The following is a 17,613-nucleotide window of genomic DNA, read 5'->3' as shown; positions in this document are numbered from 1 at the left end:
CATTATTCAATCACGCATATGTATTTCACATATTTTTCAATAATTTCCCGTTTAATATCAACTGTTATTATTCGCTTTTTCTTTGCATTATTTTTCATTTTACTGGCAAACTTTCGGTCAACGCACAGTACTTTTAATTCACATAATTCTGCACTGAAAATTGCGCACAAAAAACACGATACAAAAGTATAACCTGAGCAGTTGAAAAATACAGAGTGATGCTGTTCTTATAAAACACCTCCGGCATACTTGGCAAGTGACTCACGTGCTCGTATCTCAAGCATGGCTCGTATGTTAGTGCTAACACTTGCTTAAAAGCTGGCTCGTATCTCAAGATTCTTGTATGTTGGAGCACTCGTAAGTTGAAGTATTACTGTATTGGTAAACAGTATGTTAGTGTCGCAGTGTTGAGCGAATCCCACTATAGTAAAAGAATCCATCTGAGAAAATTCCTCGTCACGAATTATATTCTTACTCTAATGCATACCAGTCCAGCTCTACTCAGTTGCGCAATGAATAGAAAAGATGACATATATTTGTATGCAGAGAGCCGCTTGAGCTAAAAAACAAAGTGCTATGAGCTTATACAGCTGTATTGACAATGCGGTTTGTTACATTGCCTGTTATTGGTGCTGTGATTTGTTACATTGCCTCTTATTGGTGCTGCGATTTTTTACACTGCCTTTTATTAGTGCTGCAATTTGTTACATTGCCTTTTATTGGTGCTGTGATTTGTTACATTGCCTTTTATTGGTTCTGCGATTTGTTACATTGCCTTTTATTTGTGCTTCGATTTGTTACATTGCTTTTTATTGGCATCGTGATTTGTTGCATTGTCTTTTATTGGCTGAAACTATAGTTTGCTATTCTTGGCATGCCATTGTTACCTTGAAATACCAAGTTTATATACTACTTTATTACAAAATATGTGATGTTGACACTCTTGAAAATATGAGTGCGTGTACATTGTGTTCTGAGGCACTGCCCTTTTCAAGCTGAAATCAAAGTCAATCTTGCATCATGAAGAATATATTGTAACAATTGCCTCTGAGCTCTCCTGAAGGCCCTCTATTACAATATACGTTCCATAATCAAAGAATCTCTCACACATAGCCTTGTATTCAGAAGCCAGCGTACATATATACTCATATCATGAGACTTGGAGTTGCTTTCTCATGAGTATTGGTCTTGGCTTGGCAATGGTTTAATTACGAGTCTCAGAACTTAAACACAGCAACTTGTCTCGCTTGACCTGAATCAAGGACTGTTCTTTTTATTGTTGATCGATGCTGCCTTCTCATCAGAAGCAGATACATAGATGTAGATGATAATATTCTGCATGTTATGGGCTGGTGCACTCTTTCATATTCCCTCTCGTGCAGTTGTACCATCCACCCCTTACACTCGACAATCTATCCCTCTCGTGCAGTTGTACCATCCACCCCTTACACTCGACATTCTATCCCTCTCGTGCAGTTATACCATCTACCCCTTACACTCGACAATCTATCTCTCTCGTGCAGTTGTACCATCCACCCCTTACACTCGACATTCTATCCCTCTCGTGCAGTTGTACCATCTACCCCTTACACTCGACAATCTATCCCTCTCGTGCAGTTGTACCATCCACCCCTTACACTCGACAATCTATCTCTCTCGTGCAGTTGTACCATCTACCCCTTACACTTGACAATCTATCCTCTCGTGCAGTTGTACCATCCACCCCTTACACTCGACAATCTATCTCTCTCGTGCAGTTGTACCATCTACCCCTTACACTCGACAATCTATCCCTCTTGTGCAGTTGTACCATCCACCCCTTACACTCGACATTCTATCCCTCTCGTGCAGTTGTACCATCTACCCCTTACACTCGACAATCTATCTCTCTCGTGCAGTTGTACCATCCACCCCTTACACTCGACATTCTATCCCTCTCGTGCAGTTGTACCATCCACCCCTTACACTCGACATTCTATCCCTCTCGTGCAGTTGTACCATCTACCCCTTACACTCGACAATCTATCCCTCTCGTGCAGTTGTACCATCCACCCCTTACACTCGACATTCTATCCCTCTCGTGCAGTTGTATCATCTACCCCTTACACTCGACAATCTATCCCTCTCGTGCAGTTGTACCATCCACCCCTTACACTCGACAATCTATCTCTCTCGTGCAGTTGTACCATCTACCCCTTACACTTGACAATCTATCCTCTCGTGCAGTTGTACCATCCACCCCTTACACTCGACAATCTATCCCTCTCGTGCAGTTGTACCATCCACCCCTTACACTCGACATTCTATCCCTCTCGTGCAGTTGTACCATCTACCCCTTACACTCGACAATCTATCCCTCTCGTGCAGTTGTACCATCCACCCCTTACACTCGACAATCTATCTCTCTCGTGCAGTTGTACCATCTACCCCTTACACTTGACAATCTATCCTCTCGTGCAGTTGTACCATCCACCCCTTACACTCGACAATCTATCCCTCTCGTGCAGTTGTACCATCCACCCCTTACACTCGACATTCTATCCCTCTCGTGCAGTTGTACCATCTACCCCTTACACTCGACAATCTATCTCTCTCGTGCAGTTGTACCATCCACCCCTTACACTCGACATTCTATCCCTCTCGTGCAGTTGTACCATCCACCCCTTACACTCGACATTCTATCCCTCTCGTGCAGTTGTACCATCTACCCCTTACACTCGACAATCTATCCCTCTCGTGCAGTTGTACCATCCACCCCTTACACTCGACATTCTATCCCTCTCGTGCAGTTGTATCATCTACCCCTTACACTCGACAATCTATCCCTCTCGTGCAGTTGTACCATCCACCCCTTACACTCGACAATCTATCTCTCTCGTGCAGTTGTACCATCTACCCCTTACACTTGACAATCTATCCTCTCGTGCAGTTGTACCATCCACCCCTTACACTCGACAATCTATCCCTCTCGTGCAGTTGTACCATCCACCCCTTACACTCGACATTCTATCCCTCTCGTGCAGTTGTACCATCTACCCCTTACACTCGACAATCTATCCTCTCGTGCAGTTGTACCATCTACCCCTTACACTCGACATTCTATCCCTCTCGTGCAGTTGTACCATCTACCCCTTACACTCGACAATCTATCCCTCTCGTGCAGTTGTACCATCTACCCCTTACACTCGACAATCTATCCTCTCGTGCAGTTGTACCATCCACCCCTTACACTCGACATTCTATCCCTCTCGTGCAGTTGTACCATCTACCCCTTACACTCGACAATCTATCCCTCTCGTGCAGTTGTACCATCCACCCCTTACACTCGACATTCTATCCCTCTCGTGCAGTTGTACCATCTACCCCTTACACTTGACAATCTATCCTCTCGTGCAGTTGTACCATCCACCCCTTACACTCGACAATCTATCTCTCTCGTGCAGTTGTACCATCTACCCCTTACACTCGACAATCTATCCCTCTCGTGCAGTTGTACCATCCACCCCTTACACTCGACAATCTATCTCTCTCGTGCAGTTGTACCATCTACCCCTTACACTCGACAATCTATCCCTCTCGTGCAGTTGTACCATCCACCCCTTACACTCGACAATCTATCCCTCTCGTGCAGTTGTACCATCTACCCCTTACACTCGACAATCTTAACAAGCTGACATTTGTGCCGGCCAAAGACCATGAAGCCAACCGTCTTGTATCTGGTGTGCTGCAGTTGCCTGCCAGAACTCAACTTATTCTCGATGAGACAGCCATGTCACCGGGTCAACTCGACACGCAGGGTGAGTCCTCATTCCTTGTTTATGGTTTCTGAACCGTATTCCTTTTTGTTAGTGACATTCATTTGATTTATGAATGACTTATGGTCCTTTCAAGTCTGTAGACAGACAGAGTTTGGTTACACACAGACATATATATACACACAGACATATATACACACACAGACATATATACACAGTACACACAGACATACGTATATATACACACACAGACATATATACACACAGACATATATATACACAGACATATATATATACACGGACATATATACATGTATATACATACACAGACATATATATACATACACAGACATATATATATATATATATACACACAGACATATATATATATACACACAGACATATATACATACGCAGACATAATTATACACAGACATATATATATATATACATACGCAGGCATATATATTCACAGACATATATATATATATACACGGACATATATATATACACAGACATATATATATATATGCACAGACATATATATATTATATACACACAGACATATATACACACAGACATATGTATTACATCTGTTACTGACAATGGCTATTTAACCAGTCATTGTCAGTAACAGATGTCATTTTATATACTCACCACTGAATGACTGACGTTGCACGGGTACTAAAAGTTACCTGGGTAATAAAAGTTACCCGCCGATTTTGAGTAACTTTAGCTAGTAAAGCTAGTAGTTTATCATAAAAAGAGCCGTGACCTACATCTGAGGCTAGCTTGTTACGTTACGCATAATGACTTATAACGCAACCGTGAACTTTAAACCATAACCGTCACGTACAACTTTTATCGTATTCGCGAGGTAAATCAGACACGCTGATTCCGATTTTGTACTCAAACTAAAGATTGGTCCACTAACCTTCAAAGTCATGAAGGCTTTTTTAAAGCGTTTCAATATCCGTCTCGAAAACAACACAATCGGCACAACAAGCTACGCCCATAAATATGTGACGTAACCTAGCTTTTTAGGAAAGGAAGTTAAAGATGTTTAGTCCGATTTAGAATGATAGAGATGGGTGTCTTAAAACCCATTATTATTATTTGAATTCAGCCTTCAAAATAATCTCAGTCTTTTATGAAAGGTAGATAAACTATTTAAAATTGCTCGTAGCTTGTTACAGGATGTTTAATAGGCTGAACGCCGAGAAAAATGAGCTCAAAAAAGTGCGATTTTATCACAAGCTAGCATTGTTATCGCGCTTTTTTGAGCTCATTTTTATATATGCGATTTTAAATAGCTCATCTACCTTTCGTAAAAGACTGAGATTATTTTGAAGGCTGAATTTAGATAATAGTGGGTTTTAAGACGCCCATCTTTATTATTCTAAATCTGACTAAACATCCTTAACTTCCGTTCCTGAAAAGCTAGCATACGTCACGTATTTATGGGCGGAGCTTGTTGTACTGATTGTGTTGTTTTCGAGACCGATATTAAAACGCTGTAAAAAAGCCTTCATTACTCTGAAAGTTAGTGGACCAATCTTTATTTTGAGTACAAAATCGGAATCAGCGTGTCTGATTTACCTAGCAAATACGATAAAAGTTGTACGTAACAGTTATGGTTATGTGCTAGCGTTTTGCTGCATGACCATGCTATAATTGTGAAAGTGTTTTTTAGCCTGTCTTATTCAGAATCATACGCTGCAGTTTTTCACAAAGAAATATTTTATTCGGTGTATTTGTCTCTGTATCAAATTTATACACAATTGATCTGGTGGTGTCTTACTTATGCTGAGATGCCTAATAGTGTTTTTAATAGGCTTTTTATCACCATCTCTCTAGACTGATATTTACTCTAATAGTGCTTGCATTTAAATATTTGGTGTTTCATGGAAATTATAAAATAGAATTGAATAAATAAGGAGTTGTCTGCACTAACAACAATATGTGTAGAGCATTCGTTTACAAAGTTTCTCAAGAATAGGTAAGTGTCACACAGTTAGTTTGCCGAACAGTGACTTTTATGCTGGGTAATGTCCACATTCACTAACTATATAGGTCAATTCCTTACGATCAACTTTTTGTCGAACAATAAAAATTTGAAAACCACATGGCTTGGTCATGTCCCGCCATAAGTTTTACTAGCAAAGTCTAGAACCTTCTTATATAGTTTATATTTGTTAATGAGTTTGAGTGAAAACTGCTTCCTCAAACAACTCCATTTGAAGTCTGTTATTTCAGCAGAATTACAACTATGTATTTAGGAGTCATTGGCTCTCACTTCTGTCGCATGACCTATTTCAGCCCTTGTATAACTTGAATAATGTCTGCCTCATATTATATGACTGATTGATCAGCATTGTAAACCAGACACGTTCATCTTCTGTTGATCGTAACCTGCCTTTCAATATTCAGCTGGTGTTGGAAAGCTCTGGACGCTTGATTAGTCGCGTGGCCCTTTCTGGCACTTAATAAGTGTATAGGAAGTTGTATGCACATGCTGTGGGGTTCATAAGCAGAAAACTCCGAGTCTTTCTGTTGATAAGTAAAAGTCATCATATTGATGTATAAGCATACTGATATTGCTTCTAGACGAATGTCTCTCTGTCACTCCTTAATATATGGAGTCTAAACACAAGGCGGTGTATGTATTGTGTCTCACTGTTCACTTTTTGTTTGCAGGGGTGACAAATCTCACTGCCTTGGGCAATCTTATGCAGTGGCAGACTGTTGCATATGATTTCAAGTTTCATCCACTGAATTTTGAGACAGACGTGCGAGTGCTTACGATGTCAGAGGGCAAATCACTTCTCACGGTGAGTCGCTACCTCAAAGGTGCACTCTATTGTTTTCCTACATTCATAGGCCTGTGTTTCCGCTTTTATGATCGCGTAACATCATGATGTAAACATTGTATTCATCTATTTAAATGTCTGTCTATCTGTGTGCCAGCATAGCAGGAATGTGACGTGTGGTCAAGGTGTAAGACTGCACTTTAGTGTTGTTTTGCATTTTCTAAAATGGCTGTCTTACAACCATCTAATGCAGTCTGATGTTACTGTGCCCCTGGAGTTGAGCAAAGACAGGAGCATAGAAGAAAGACACGAAGCCATCAAAGTCTTCCTCAGTCCTGTTCTGCTTGACAGCATACGCCTCTATCTCACCCTCCTCCCAGACATCGAGTATGAACTCAATATGGCACAGGTAGCTTTCCTCAGCGCGTCCTTTTTCTCTTTCTTTAAATAAATTTTCTGCTTATTTTATTTTGAATGACCTTGATATGAGCTATGAAGTGCTGTAGTCCAGCATATTCTGGTAACGTTGCATTAAATAGCAGGCATGAGCAAAGCACCTCTCCTAATAGATACTATTATGTTTATAGGTTACATCAGAGGAAGTTGTAGAGATATACAACTCTTTCAGTGCTACGACTGCTCAAAAATATTTTGTAATATTGAAGGGCTTTTTCCTTTACGAAACTGACATTAACCAATGCATATCAAATATAACTTGCCTCTAGTCAAATCAAACTTTATTAGTTTGATATTTAAAGTGATGCACTTGAGTCACACATTTACTTGATCCTCCTTTGCATTGACAGGAACTCCAAGAAGATTTCGTCAAATGCAGACAAGAGAATAAGGATGACATGACAGTAGAGGACTTTCAGCGTCTGCTTGTTTTGTCACGAATATTGGCTATTTCATATGGGCAAAAAACTCTAAATCTTGACCTGTGGTCTAAGGCTAAGTCGATGGAAGTACAGAGGAAACTACGTCTTCATAGCTAATATTGTTGTTGCTTTACAAGTCTGTTAGTTTTTTTATATATTGTTACAATATTTCACAGTGTTATGTGGATGATAATCCCCTCAAGTCTAACCATGGCTAGAATTCTCTGATTCCTGTCCTAATTTCGTTATGCAATTACTCATACTCAGGTTATGTACGCACATTATAGTCTGCTTCCTGCACAACTTACCATTGTCTACCTTATTAACCTTAACACGGTTAAAGTCAGCAACAGACAGCCATTCTATTAACTCCTATTATTTGTCTGTAAGCAAGTCTCTCATATCAGCTTCTACTCATGCATCAAATGTCTTACGAATTGGCCGTCAAAATTTCTTTAATAGTTATCTTTTGAAAGAATTTAGATGAAATATTACCTGTCTGGGGAATCTGTTCACGCAATGTTCTGTTTATTAGATTTCCCTGCTTAGTTATAGATTGTAGAGTCATTGCTGTTTCTTTATATTTTTGTTTCTTCATATACAATATGTCACTTATGGAAAAGAAACCTAAAAAATACATGTTGGAAGGAGTTAAAAATTAAAGATGCAAAGCTTGAAGTATAATGATCAGGTGAAACTACATCGCATGGTGCCAAGAACTGACGCATAGTCTATTGTAATGAGGGCTGAAGACCAAGCCATCCTATAAATGCACCTACACACCCAGCGCACTTAAGTCAACACGAAGAGCTATGAGGTTTTAGTAGTCAAGGACACCATTATACGAGCATAATATTTAGTGTAAATTTAAGTGCTAATAATTCACGCCATCCGTTTTAACTAGCATTTTTTATTTAAAGTTGCTGTGATTTTTGAGAGCATAAAGCAACCTAAAACATTTTAATTGTTTGAATGCCTTTTCAGCTGCCTGAGCAGAATCCATTAGCGATGCCTTAGAAATCCTAGCTGCGCTTGCAATCATTCTATGCTATGATAACAAGGATGAATTGAACTAAGATAATGTTTACCTGCAATGAATGGCTGTCAAATTTTCTCAGCGTACAACGATACCTTGTTCTAAACCAATGACAGGATAGATGAATTGATCGCATCAATTTAGTGAAGCAAGAAAAATACTAATATTGACTAAATTCACACAAAGGAGACTTGAAGCTAAGCGGCCAGTTTATTGGTGGAGCTCAGATAGCCATACAGCGCTATTAGCTATATAGGAGAAGCAGCTCAAAGCTTGCCTAGTGCTTACACATCTACAGACCTGTGTTCGAGTAGGCTCCTTACACTTACAAAAAAGCATTCAATCTTTGTTGGGAGTTTTGTATTTATATTGGTTATTCTAGAAGACTTTACCTAGCAAAAATGATTTCTCCGAACACCACATCGCTAATGTATCCATACTTGTATCCGATGCCGCAAAATCCTGCTGCGCAAACACAAAACAGTATAACATCAATGCTACCAAATCTCAATAATGGAGCCTTGACAGGAGCGCCTCAGGTTTCCACGCCAAACCTCATAGACCATAATCTATCTAGCCTCACGAGTATGGGCAGCCTGCAGAACCTCGCGAACATCAATGGTCTCTTGGTAAGTTTTTAGTTTGATTACTATTGCGTGTGTGAATTTTTCACTGTCATGCTTTATTCAAATGGTCAATAGATAAGATATCAAGGATGCAATACTGATGTATTTGAGACGTTCTTGAGGTGCAGAATAATAGAAAAACTCTGCTCGTATCTTGCGCAACAATTGCTCTCACGATTGAACCATGGTTGCTGCATTTCAGCATTGTATTGCAGCGCGTCATCTGCTACCGTCTACTATTTCTGTATTACTTAAATTCTGATTTGTCCTAGTTCTCTCCTGAATGTAACTGATATGTGCTTTTGAATTCAGCCAGAAGGAAACTGGAGGTGATTTTCTTTATTTTTCTGTTTCTCTTATTACCTCTCTGTATGATGAGGCTCTGCTACCTGTTGCTCATACTACATTGGTTGCCTAACATTCAGCTGCTACCCGCTCGTAAACCCAGAAAGTTCTGTAACAATCTCAATGTTCTTTCTTCGTCTCCTCAAACGCTTTTTCTAAACTGGATTGATTTTAGATCAATAGACTCAATCAATGATTTGACCGAACGAAAAATTTTGTTTTGAAATATTTTGTGTAAAATTAGAGACGAAACGAGCCTTAAGTTCGTCCTGTGTACATTTGGCGGGACACTCAGTTTAGCCAACCAATTAGAGCCAAGAGAAAGCAATTTTGCTGTCAGTTTATCTATTGCTTGTTATTTTAACTATTTATTCCAGTTTAACAAAAGATCTGCTCTCCCTTTGTATCTTCCTCATTAATCATCTCTACTTTTGTATTTGTAGTTTTACAGCATTTACACATTTTGAATCTCGATATGTTGTAATCGTCCTAGCTATCGGGCCAAAGATTTGACCTTCATTTCTAGATATATGCATGTTTTCTTAAACTTTGTGTTTATTCTATACTGAATTTATGCTGCTAGCTATAGAAGTTGTTAAAGCATGACCAAGACTATACCTTGCATTTATTTAGTGGCACAGTACGTAATCTAGCCTGCATTTCTTATTTGTTAAGGTAGCGCGGGGCGTGTGAAGGAGTCACTTGTTTCAAGCGGATTAATGAAGATGAATGTCTTGCACGGCAGGTTTCAATTAGCTAAAATAATGTTTCTTTATCAAAGCCATTCACCATGTGGGGGTATTGAAACAAACGTCGATTTGTTCATGTAATATACGCGTTGTTTCAGTAGAATTGGGCAATATTGAGAGCACCTGTTGCCAGGCGATGAGTGATCTCATCCTAAACAGACTTCATTTGTACGAGTTGAACTTCCTTTAATCTTCAAGATCTGAGTTTAGTTATGTTTACTTCCTTCTGCTGGACTGATGTTAAATAGGAAACTTGCTTAAATGTTTCTGTCAATTTTAGTCGATGAGAATGAATTGGTCCGGGTATGGCAAGGAGCTGAAGAAAGTTGATACTACTGGTAAATCCTTGCTCTCCTCTCTATCTTGACATGCTATTCGCTATAATAGTTGGCATCACGTATTCTATCACGTATTATTTAGAATTCAAACCTAGCTAACTTCGGTAACAATGATCTTAAGAATTTAGGAAATTGGCTGGAAGCATCAATACATACAAGTATATACATGAAGATGCATATTTGTACATCAAACTATATATACAAGTATAGCGGGTAAAACTCATGCGGAAATACAGAAATTGTGGCTGATTTGCTGTGAGCAAACTAGTTGTGGAACAGTCTCACTCACCTAGACTCAAACTCCCCTACTTGTTGCAGATCACCACCACATATTTGTCGGTGATATTAGTCAAGAACTGGAAGTTCGACAAATTCGTGAAGCTTTTAATTGCTACGGAGAGATCTCGTAAGTTTTGTGTTTAGAATCTTAAATATTTAAGATTTTTCATGAAATAAATTCGCGCTTTAGCTTGTTTCACATTTTTCATTTTCACTTTCCCATATTTTACCTTTCCCATAGTCATATATTTTACCTTTACCATAATCATATATTTTCACTTTCCCATAGTCATATATTTTACCTTTTTTCAGCCAATGTTTTTTGCTGCAGTTAATTATTGTCAATATTTTGTGCGAGAAAACTGAGCGAATTGTCGTCCGTTTTGTGAAGATCTCTTTGATATGAGATGAAGCGTTGGGCCAAACATAGGGTATGTGTGACTGTGCAAACACCGGTCTTATATTAGGCTCCGGCTCATATCAGGTTTACAAACCATGCGTTACATTGCAAACTTGTATCTTTTTGTTCTCAAAAAGAAAATCGATGACACTAGTAGTTTTACTAAATGACATCAATTGTATTGACTTTTTGATAGAAAGAGACATCCTGCATTTCATACCCTGTTACAGCATAAATACAGCAGAATGATTAATTATTCATGTTCCATTTATCTGTCTGCAGCGATGTGAAGATCATCAAAGACACTCAAACTGGCAAGAGTAAAGGATATGGATTTGTAACATTTGTGAATAAAGAGGTATGGTAAATTGACAGCTGACACTGGCAGCGTGTTCCATTTAACTCTATCGGCATTTACTGTCATTATATAAGCTAATAAGTCAGAGAGGCAGCGACTTGTCAAGCATCGATTTAAAGCTATCTCTAGTTATATAGGGAAGATGGCATATCGGCAAATGCTAGATCAATGCTCTGATAGAGTTTTATAAACATATGAACACATAACTGCTAAAGTAAACAAAATCAAGCTGATGAAGGGAAAACAAACAATCTGAGAAAAATGACACGCGTATCCTTTTTGTCACAACATAATGGAATTAAGAATTTACACAAGATCCTTCCAGAACTGGTCTGAGGCGTAAAATACAAACTTCAGTCTATAGATTTTACAGTTCTCTTCGTAGGCTGAGTAAATCTAACTTCTCAATACAATTCTTCAGCCGTAACCTGACTATAAATTTCAGAAACCACTAAATTCCATAAAATTATCAAACGCATTGAGAATGTGAAGAATGGCCACTCAGATATAACCTTCATCCAGCGGCCATTATCGATATTACACAGCGTGCTGTTAGTCGCTACCTGCACAGCACCTTCCTCTCATAGACTCCGAGTTTTGTTTTGAATTATCATCAATGAAGAGAAGGTGTGAAACAAGCAAGCATTTTTTTCATTTGGTCCAATTAGCTAATTTCCACCTCATCCATGCTGACCTTATTATAGGTGAATATTAGTGCACGAAGGGTAGCAAAGCAACCATAACATTCAGTTGTTAGATTGTTTGTTGTTAATGGCTAATATCTCCGCTCAGCTAAATTATTAACATTGTTTATATATTATTGTTTTAAAGCCGAGCTGCAGGGTTTCACTACTGGTCCACACGCAACTCACTAATTCATGCAATCTGTTTCTTTTAAACTGTGAAATAACATGAGGGGCTGCTTAAGCAGCAAGTGCTGTCTACTATTTAATGCGCTGCTCTCGGGAGTGAATTGGTTAGTCGAGTTGTTTTGGCTTGCAGAAGAAGTTTCTACTCAAAAATATCAATTTTACAAAGTTTCTTGGCACCAAATACCTACTTACAGTATGTAGAGGGACACTATAACAAATTGTTTCAGACAAAAAAGCTTAGTAGAGAGAAAAAGGGAAAGAAGGGGGAGAGGGAAAGAAAAAGGGAGAGAGAGAGTGAGAAAGAAGAAAAGAGGCAGGAAGGGAGAGGGAGTGAGAGAGGGGAAGAGGGAAGAGGGAAAAAGAGTAAAAGAGAGAGTGAGGGAGGCAGAGAAGAAGAAGAGAGAGAAGAAAAGAGGGAGAGAAAGGGAGAGAGAGAGGGATGGTGAGGGGCAGGGAAGGAGAGGGGGGAGAGAAAGGCAGGGAAGGAGAGGGAGAGTGAGGGGCAGGGAAGGAGAGGGAGGGAGAAAAAGGCAGGGAAGGAGAGGGAGAGTGAGGGAGATAGAAAGAGAAAAGATAGAAAGACAGAAACTTTGATATTAATATTGAGCTTCAATGAAATCCTTCTCGATTGACATCATTTCCTTTAATTCATTTAATTACTTCATTTGTAAAGATCATTTAGCTAAAGTATATAGTTTGTTGATAAAAACTAAAAAGTTCAAATAACTAACCTCAAGCGATCTTAGCCGTCTTATGTTCTGTTCTTGATGCAGTGGCAACCGTGACTAGCGGTAGCAGGTGATTCTGTGTAATAACTTTTAGTTACTGAACAGTCTGATATACTTAAAGCTTCTATGGCTGAGATGAAAACATAAAAAGATATTTTTTCTAGGATGCTCAAAAAGCAATCACAGAGATGAATGGAGCCTGGATCGGTAGCAGGGCAATACGAACTAATTGGGCATCACGGAAGCCCCCGACAGCCATAGAGAAACCAAGTGAGTAGGATGCACATGTGCAGACTCCACTTTTCTACCTTGACCTAGAACGAGCCCAAAATATAACTTTATTTACTAATCTTTATCAATGAATAGAAAGGTATTCTATGAAATCTGGTTAAAAATTATCAGAGTAAAACTGAGTAAAACATTTTTATATTCTGAGGCAACTTAATGCATTCAGGTTCTCTTCATATCCCAAAGATTTACCTACTAGATTTACTCCGTAGATTACTTTTTGTGTAGTCGACAAAGTTAACATAAAATCAAAGTGTTTTCAATGCTAACAAATAGTGTGAAATATTTGCTTCTGTTTTAGCAACAAAGCTTGACTACGACGAGGTATTTAAACAGTCGAGTGCCACAAACTGCACTGTATACATAGGAGGCATCCAGCAGCACCTTTCTGGTGAGCAGCTCGCATTTCCGTCCTCCAACTACTACAATAACAATATTATATATGCTAACAAAACAATAATAATAAGATGATATATGGTAACATAACAATAATAAGAATAATATATATGCTAGCATAACAATAATAATAAGATGATATATGGTAACATAACAATAATAAGAATAATATATATGCTAACATAACAATAATCAAAATAATATATATGCTAACTTACTCACAAAGCTTGCTCGCTTGATAATCAGTCACCAACGCAGCCTCTTAATCACAGCTGTGCAGCCACTTACTGACACCTGTCACACAGTGGCTTAACCTCCAGCCAGACCGGTGTTAGGCAACTTCATGATGCTCTCAGACATTGATTTCTAACATTAAAAGAAATCTTTTAGATTTTTGTTCTTTGAAATGAGAACTGAATAGATAGAATGATGTGTTCATAGTTCTTGCTCTAGTCACATGGTAAAGCATAGTTCTTGCTCTAGTCTCATGGTAAAGCATGCAGCGCTCTTAGACTCTCATAGAAAGCGATGAAGCGATAGAGAAGACTTCAACTAGCTAAGCTCATAGACTTGCAGGAGAATGTAGGCTGCTGACTAATAAAATTAAGATGTTCTGATTTCATGAATGGAGTACAGGAAGACCTCGCTGTTAGCTTATGTTAGGCATTATATCGTCACTGGGACAAGGTCTTTATGATGAGACTGTAGTGTGAATTGCATAGAGTGCATCAGATTTTACAACACGAAAGACGAATAGTTAATATACTTGCAGAAGAGCTAATGCGAGAAACCTTCCATCCGTATGGCAACATCCAGGAAGTGCGAGTCTTTGCGGATAAAGGATTTGCCTTTGTGAGGTTGGTAATAGGCATTTATGAGATTTAATACAATTCTATAAAACTATAATAATGACTATTTTGAACTTTCTTCAAAAATTGCAACCAGCTTTCAAAAGTTCCCAAATCATATCTAGTAGAGTAATAATTATGGGTAATAAAACTCGCTAAAAAGCAAGGATATAGTGAGGGTAGGCTGAATACCGTACCTCTTTACAGGTATACAATTGAATTTTGGAACCCATGTTGAGTTTTTGAAGAAAACAATTGAAAAATTGTTTTTTAAACTGCAGATTTTTTGTTAATAGATATTGCTGGCCATACAACAAGTGTTTAATAATGGGAATACGTATTCAATTTGTTAGTCTCATTTTAATGGTCGGTTATACTGAAGGCTAACACTTTGCTGTCAATTATCACTGAGCTAACACTCGGGTTATAAGAATTTATGAAGTAGTAGATAAATTTATGAAAGGTAGAAAATTGGATGCTGGCAGTGCCAGTCATCACAGCGAACCTAGTTGCCACACTTTGTGTTTTTTAGAAAAAGAAAAGTCAGTGTGTTGCCAAAATTATATCATTTTCAACATTGAAACTAGTCTACCAAATTATGTAATAAAAAAAAGTTTCAATGAATATTTTTATACTTTTTCATGACAGTCCAGCTAAAAAATGGCGCTTAATTGTTTTAAATGACTTAAACACTACTGAGATATTTCATTTTACTTCGAAAGTTATTACAAACTTGTTTCCCTCAAGGCTATCGATAGCTTATTGTGACAAATGTTCTAGTTTGAGGGCTCTTTCAGCCCAGCCCCTATTCCATCTCATGCTTGGCTGCCTTAGTCTCAGGAGCACTGCAACCCTCTCTGTTTGGAGTTAATCTTACCACCGAAGTAGCTGTCAGGTATTACTTGTTGTTCTTTAGGTTTGACAGCAAAGAGTCAGCGTGTAAGGCCATAGTAGAGGTGAATGGCACTGAAGTTGGCTCATACATTGTCAAATGCTCTTGGGGTAAAGAATCCAATGAGACCACCAGTGCCAGCGCAATCCCGAACTACACTCCACAGGTAAGATAACTCCTCGTGGTCTACTTACAGCACTTTCTCGTCGGCATGCTGTTTTGGTTCACAATGGAGCGCTTCATTAGAAGAACCGCTGAAGATTTTAAATTCATTTTACGCCTGTAGTATGCTACCACAATAGAAGAATTATTGCTTAATGGCAGCAGCTCAGCTTAGATAAATTATTTATAATCTAGTAGCTAGTGTATTAGCATGGCTACAGTGTAGATTAGATCAGAGATTTTCCCACTAAAATCCTCAAAATGAGGCAACAGCGTGAGAACTTTTTGCAAAACAATCTGCACGATGTTTTAATTTTACTTTTGTTAGTGGTTATATATTTACATATTTTGTTTTGAAATATTGTTTTGACACGTACATAACTAAGCATGCATATACTTTCTGTCCATCATGGTAATTTAGTATCAAATAGTAGTTGTATTAGTAATATTTTTCAGTTTAGATTAAAAGTAAGACAGTGCAGAAAATAAATAAAATATACCTGCAAGTACCTCACTCATCTACAACTCTACTTGGTTTGTCGCGAAATAAAGTTGTATTCTCTCACTTACAATTTTGGCCGCAGAAAAAACTCGCAAAGAATACTCGTTTCTCACTACAGAAAATATCATCACATAAGCCTTTTACAAGCTCTAATCCATTATATTTGGTTGCATTTTAGCTCCTAAGTCAACTGAGCACATACCCCGGACTGGCTGGTATGAATGCATACAACCTTGCAGGTGCGGGTCTAGCCAACACGACTGGCATGCAGGGCTACAACAGCTTTAATCCAGTCAATCCAGCAGTAAGCGCAGACCACTTACAAGCACTGAATAACTATGCAGCTCTCAACGCTGGGTAAGTGACCCTATATTTTGGGTAAACTGGGTTCTTCATTGGTTCTAATTGAACAGACGAAACATAGTTGGGTTATGTCATAACAGGACACACAATGCACAGCTCAAAACTACCACAAGACCTTTTAAGGCGTTTTCAGAATTCTATAATAAAATTTAATTCAGCTTAATTCAATTCGGCAAGCAGATTTTCCAGTGCTTAAATGAAGCTGTTAACAAACCGGGCCTGCCCTGCCACAAAAAATATAATTTCAAATTCTAGACTGATAATCACTCTAGCGCTAGTATGTATGACTGCCCGCTAAAATAAATAACCATAAACCTTTATAAAAAAAGTTCAGCAATTAATAAATTTGATAAAATTCAGTTTGAAATTTTGGGTCTTATAAATACCTCATACATTTACTTTCAGGTCATTTCCGTATGGCAATGGATATTAAATCTCTGAAACAGTTAGAAGCAGGGAGGTAAGGTTTGACCTCCTATAATATCTCCAATGCTTCCAAGTTTGTTATTTAAGTTCTTCACGATGATACACAAAACCATCCAATTTTCTATTGAGCTTGCATTTCTTTACAAATATTTAATCATAGTTTGAGCTGTGCATTGCCTACACTACTCCGCTAAAGGGACGATAATTGCTTGTTCAGCCTGTTGCTTTTTATTGCGGTCTTATATAGACTTGCCAAGTCCTACGCATATTTTAGTACTACAAACACTAGTAACTCTCTGTCTTTATAGGGGTGACCGGAAGCGTAAAGCCTTTTGGATATCTTAGCTAGACTGATAGAGAGTTCAGCCGAGCCAGAAGAGCCTGCCATTTGTAACCTCTTGTTCCTTCGGGCGTCTTTTGTACGCTACTCTAAATATAGCTTGCAATGGCAGCATTCTAAACCTGCCTGATTATATTTATATAATAATATATTTCCATACAAACTAGTGTTATTATCACAAGATATTTTTGTGACTTTCGTATTTTGTGCTGTCAATTTATA

The 17,613-nt window shown here is 38.4% G+C and overlaps 2 protein-coding genes across 3 annotated transcripts in view; both read left to right on the top strand.

Moving 5' to 3' along the window:
* LOC137393445 (mini-chromosome maintenance complex-binding protein-like) overlaps window positions 1-7,750 on the top strand; it is a 37,894-nt gene extending 30,144 nt beyond the window's left edge. Inside the window, exons 10-13 of the mRNA XM_068079998.1 lie at window positions 3,632-3,797; window positions 6,453-6,586; window positions 6,819-6,974; window positions 7,372-7,750. Of these exons, the coding sequence (XP_067936099.1) occupies window positions 3,632-3,797; window positions 6,453-6,586; window positions 6,819-6,974; window positions 7,372-7,560 (645 nt within the window). The 3' untranslated portion in view covers window positions 7,561-7,750. The remainder of the gene's footprint in view (window positions 1-3,631; window positions 3,798-6,452; window positions 6,587-6,818; window positions 6,975-7,371) is intronic.
* Window positions 7,751-8,774: 1,024 nt separating this feature from the next.
* Window positions 8,775-17,607, top strand: LOC137395042 (cytotoxic granule associated RNA binding protein TIA1-like). Of its 2 annotated transcripts, XM_068081830.1 has the most exons (11): window positions 8,775-9,108; window positions 10,480-10,537; window positions 10,856-10,943; window positions 11,499-11,574; window positions 13,339-13,444; window positions 13,764-13,853; window positions 14,631-14,715; window positions 15,623-15,764; window positions 16,441-16,619; window positions 17,031-17,085; window positions 17,360-17,607. In XM_068081830.1, exons 1-10 carry the CDS (start codon window positions 8,881-8,883, stop codon window positions 17,056-17,058), a joined length of 1,080 nt encoding a protein of 359 aa, XP_067937931.1. In that variant the 5' UTR covers window positions 8,775-8,880; the 3' UTR covers window positions 17,059-17,085; window positions 17,360-17,607. The 2 variants fall into 2 exon arrangements, with proteins under 2 accessions (XP_067937931.1, XP_067937930.1); XM_068081829.1 differs by lacking the exon at window positions 17,031-17,085.
* The last annotated feature ends 6 nt before the right edge of the window (window positions 17,608-17,613 follow it).

Source organism: Watersipora subatra, chromosome 4, assembly GCF_963576615.1.
Source record: "Watersipora subatra chromosome 4, tzWatSuba1.1, whole genome shotgun sequence".
NCBI lineage: Eukaryota > Metazoa > Bryozoa > Gymnolaemata > Cheilostomatida > Watersiporidae > Watersipora > Watersipora subatra.
This window is presented reverse-complemented; position numbering and strand designations above follow the sequence as displayed.

Excerpts from the sequence above, each read along its gene's own strand:
- LOC137395042 (XM_068081829.1), top strand. The coding sequence starts at position 8,881 with ATGATTTCTCCGAACACCACATCGCTAATGTATCCATACTTGTATCCG. Across the intron at positions 10,538-10,855 it reads GAAGAAAGTTGATACTACTG|ATCACCACCACATATTTGTC; the intron begins GTAAATCCTTGC and ends TACTTGTTGCAG. Across the intron at positions 14,716-15,622 it reads AAAGGATTTGCCTTTGTGAG|GTTTGACAGCAAAGAGTCAG; the intron begins GTTGGTAATAGG and ends GTTGTTCTTTAG.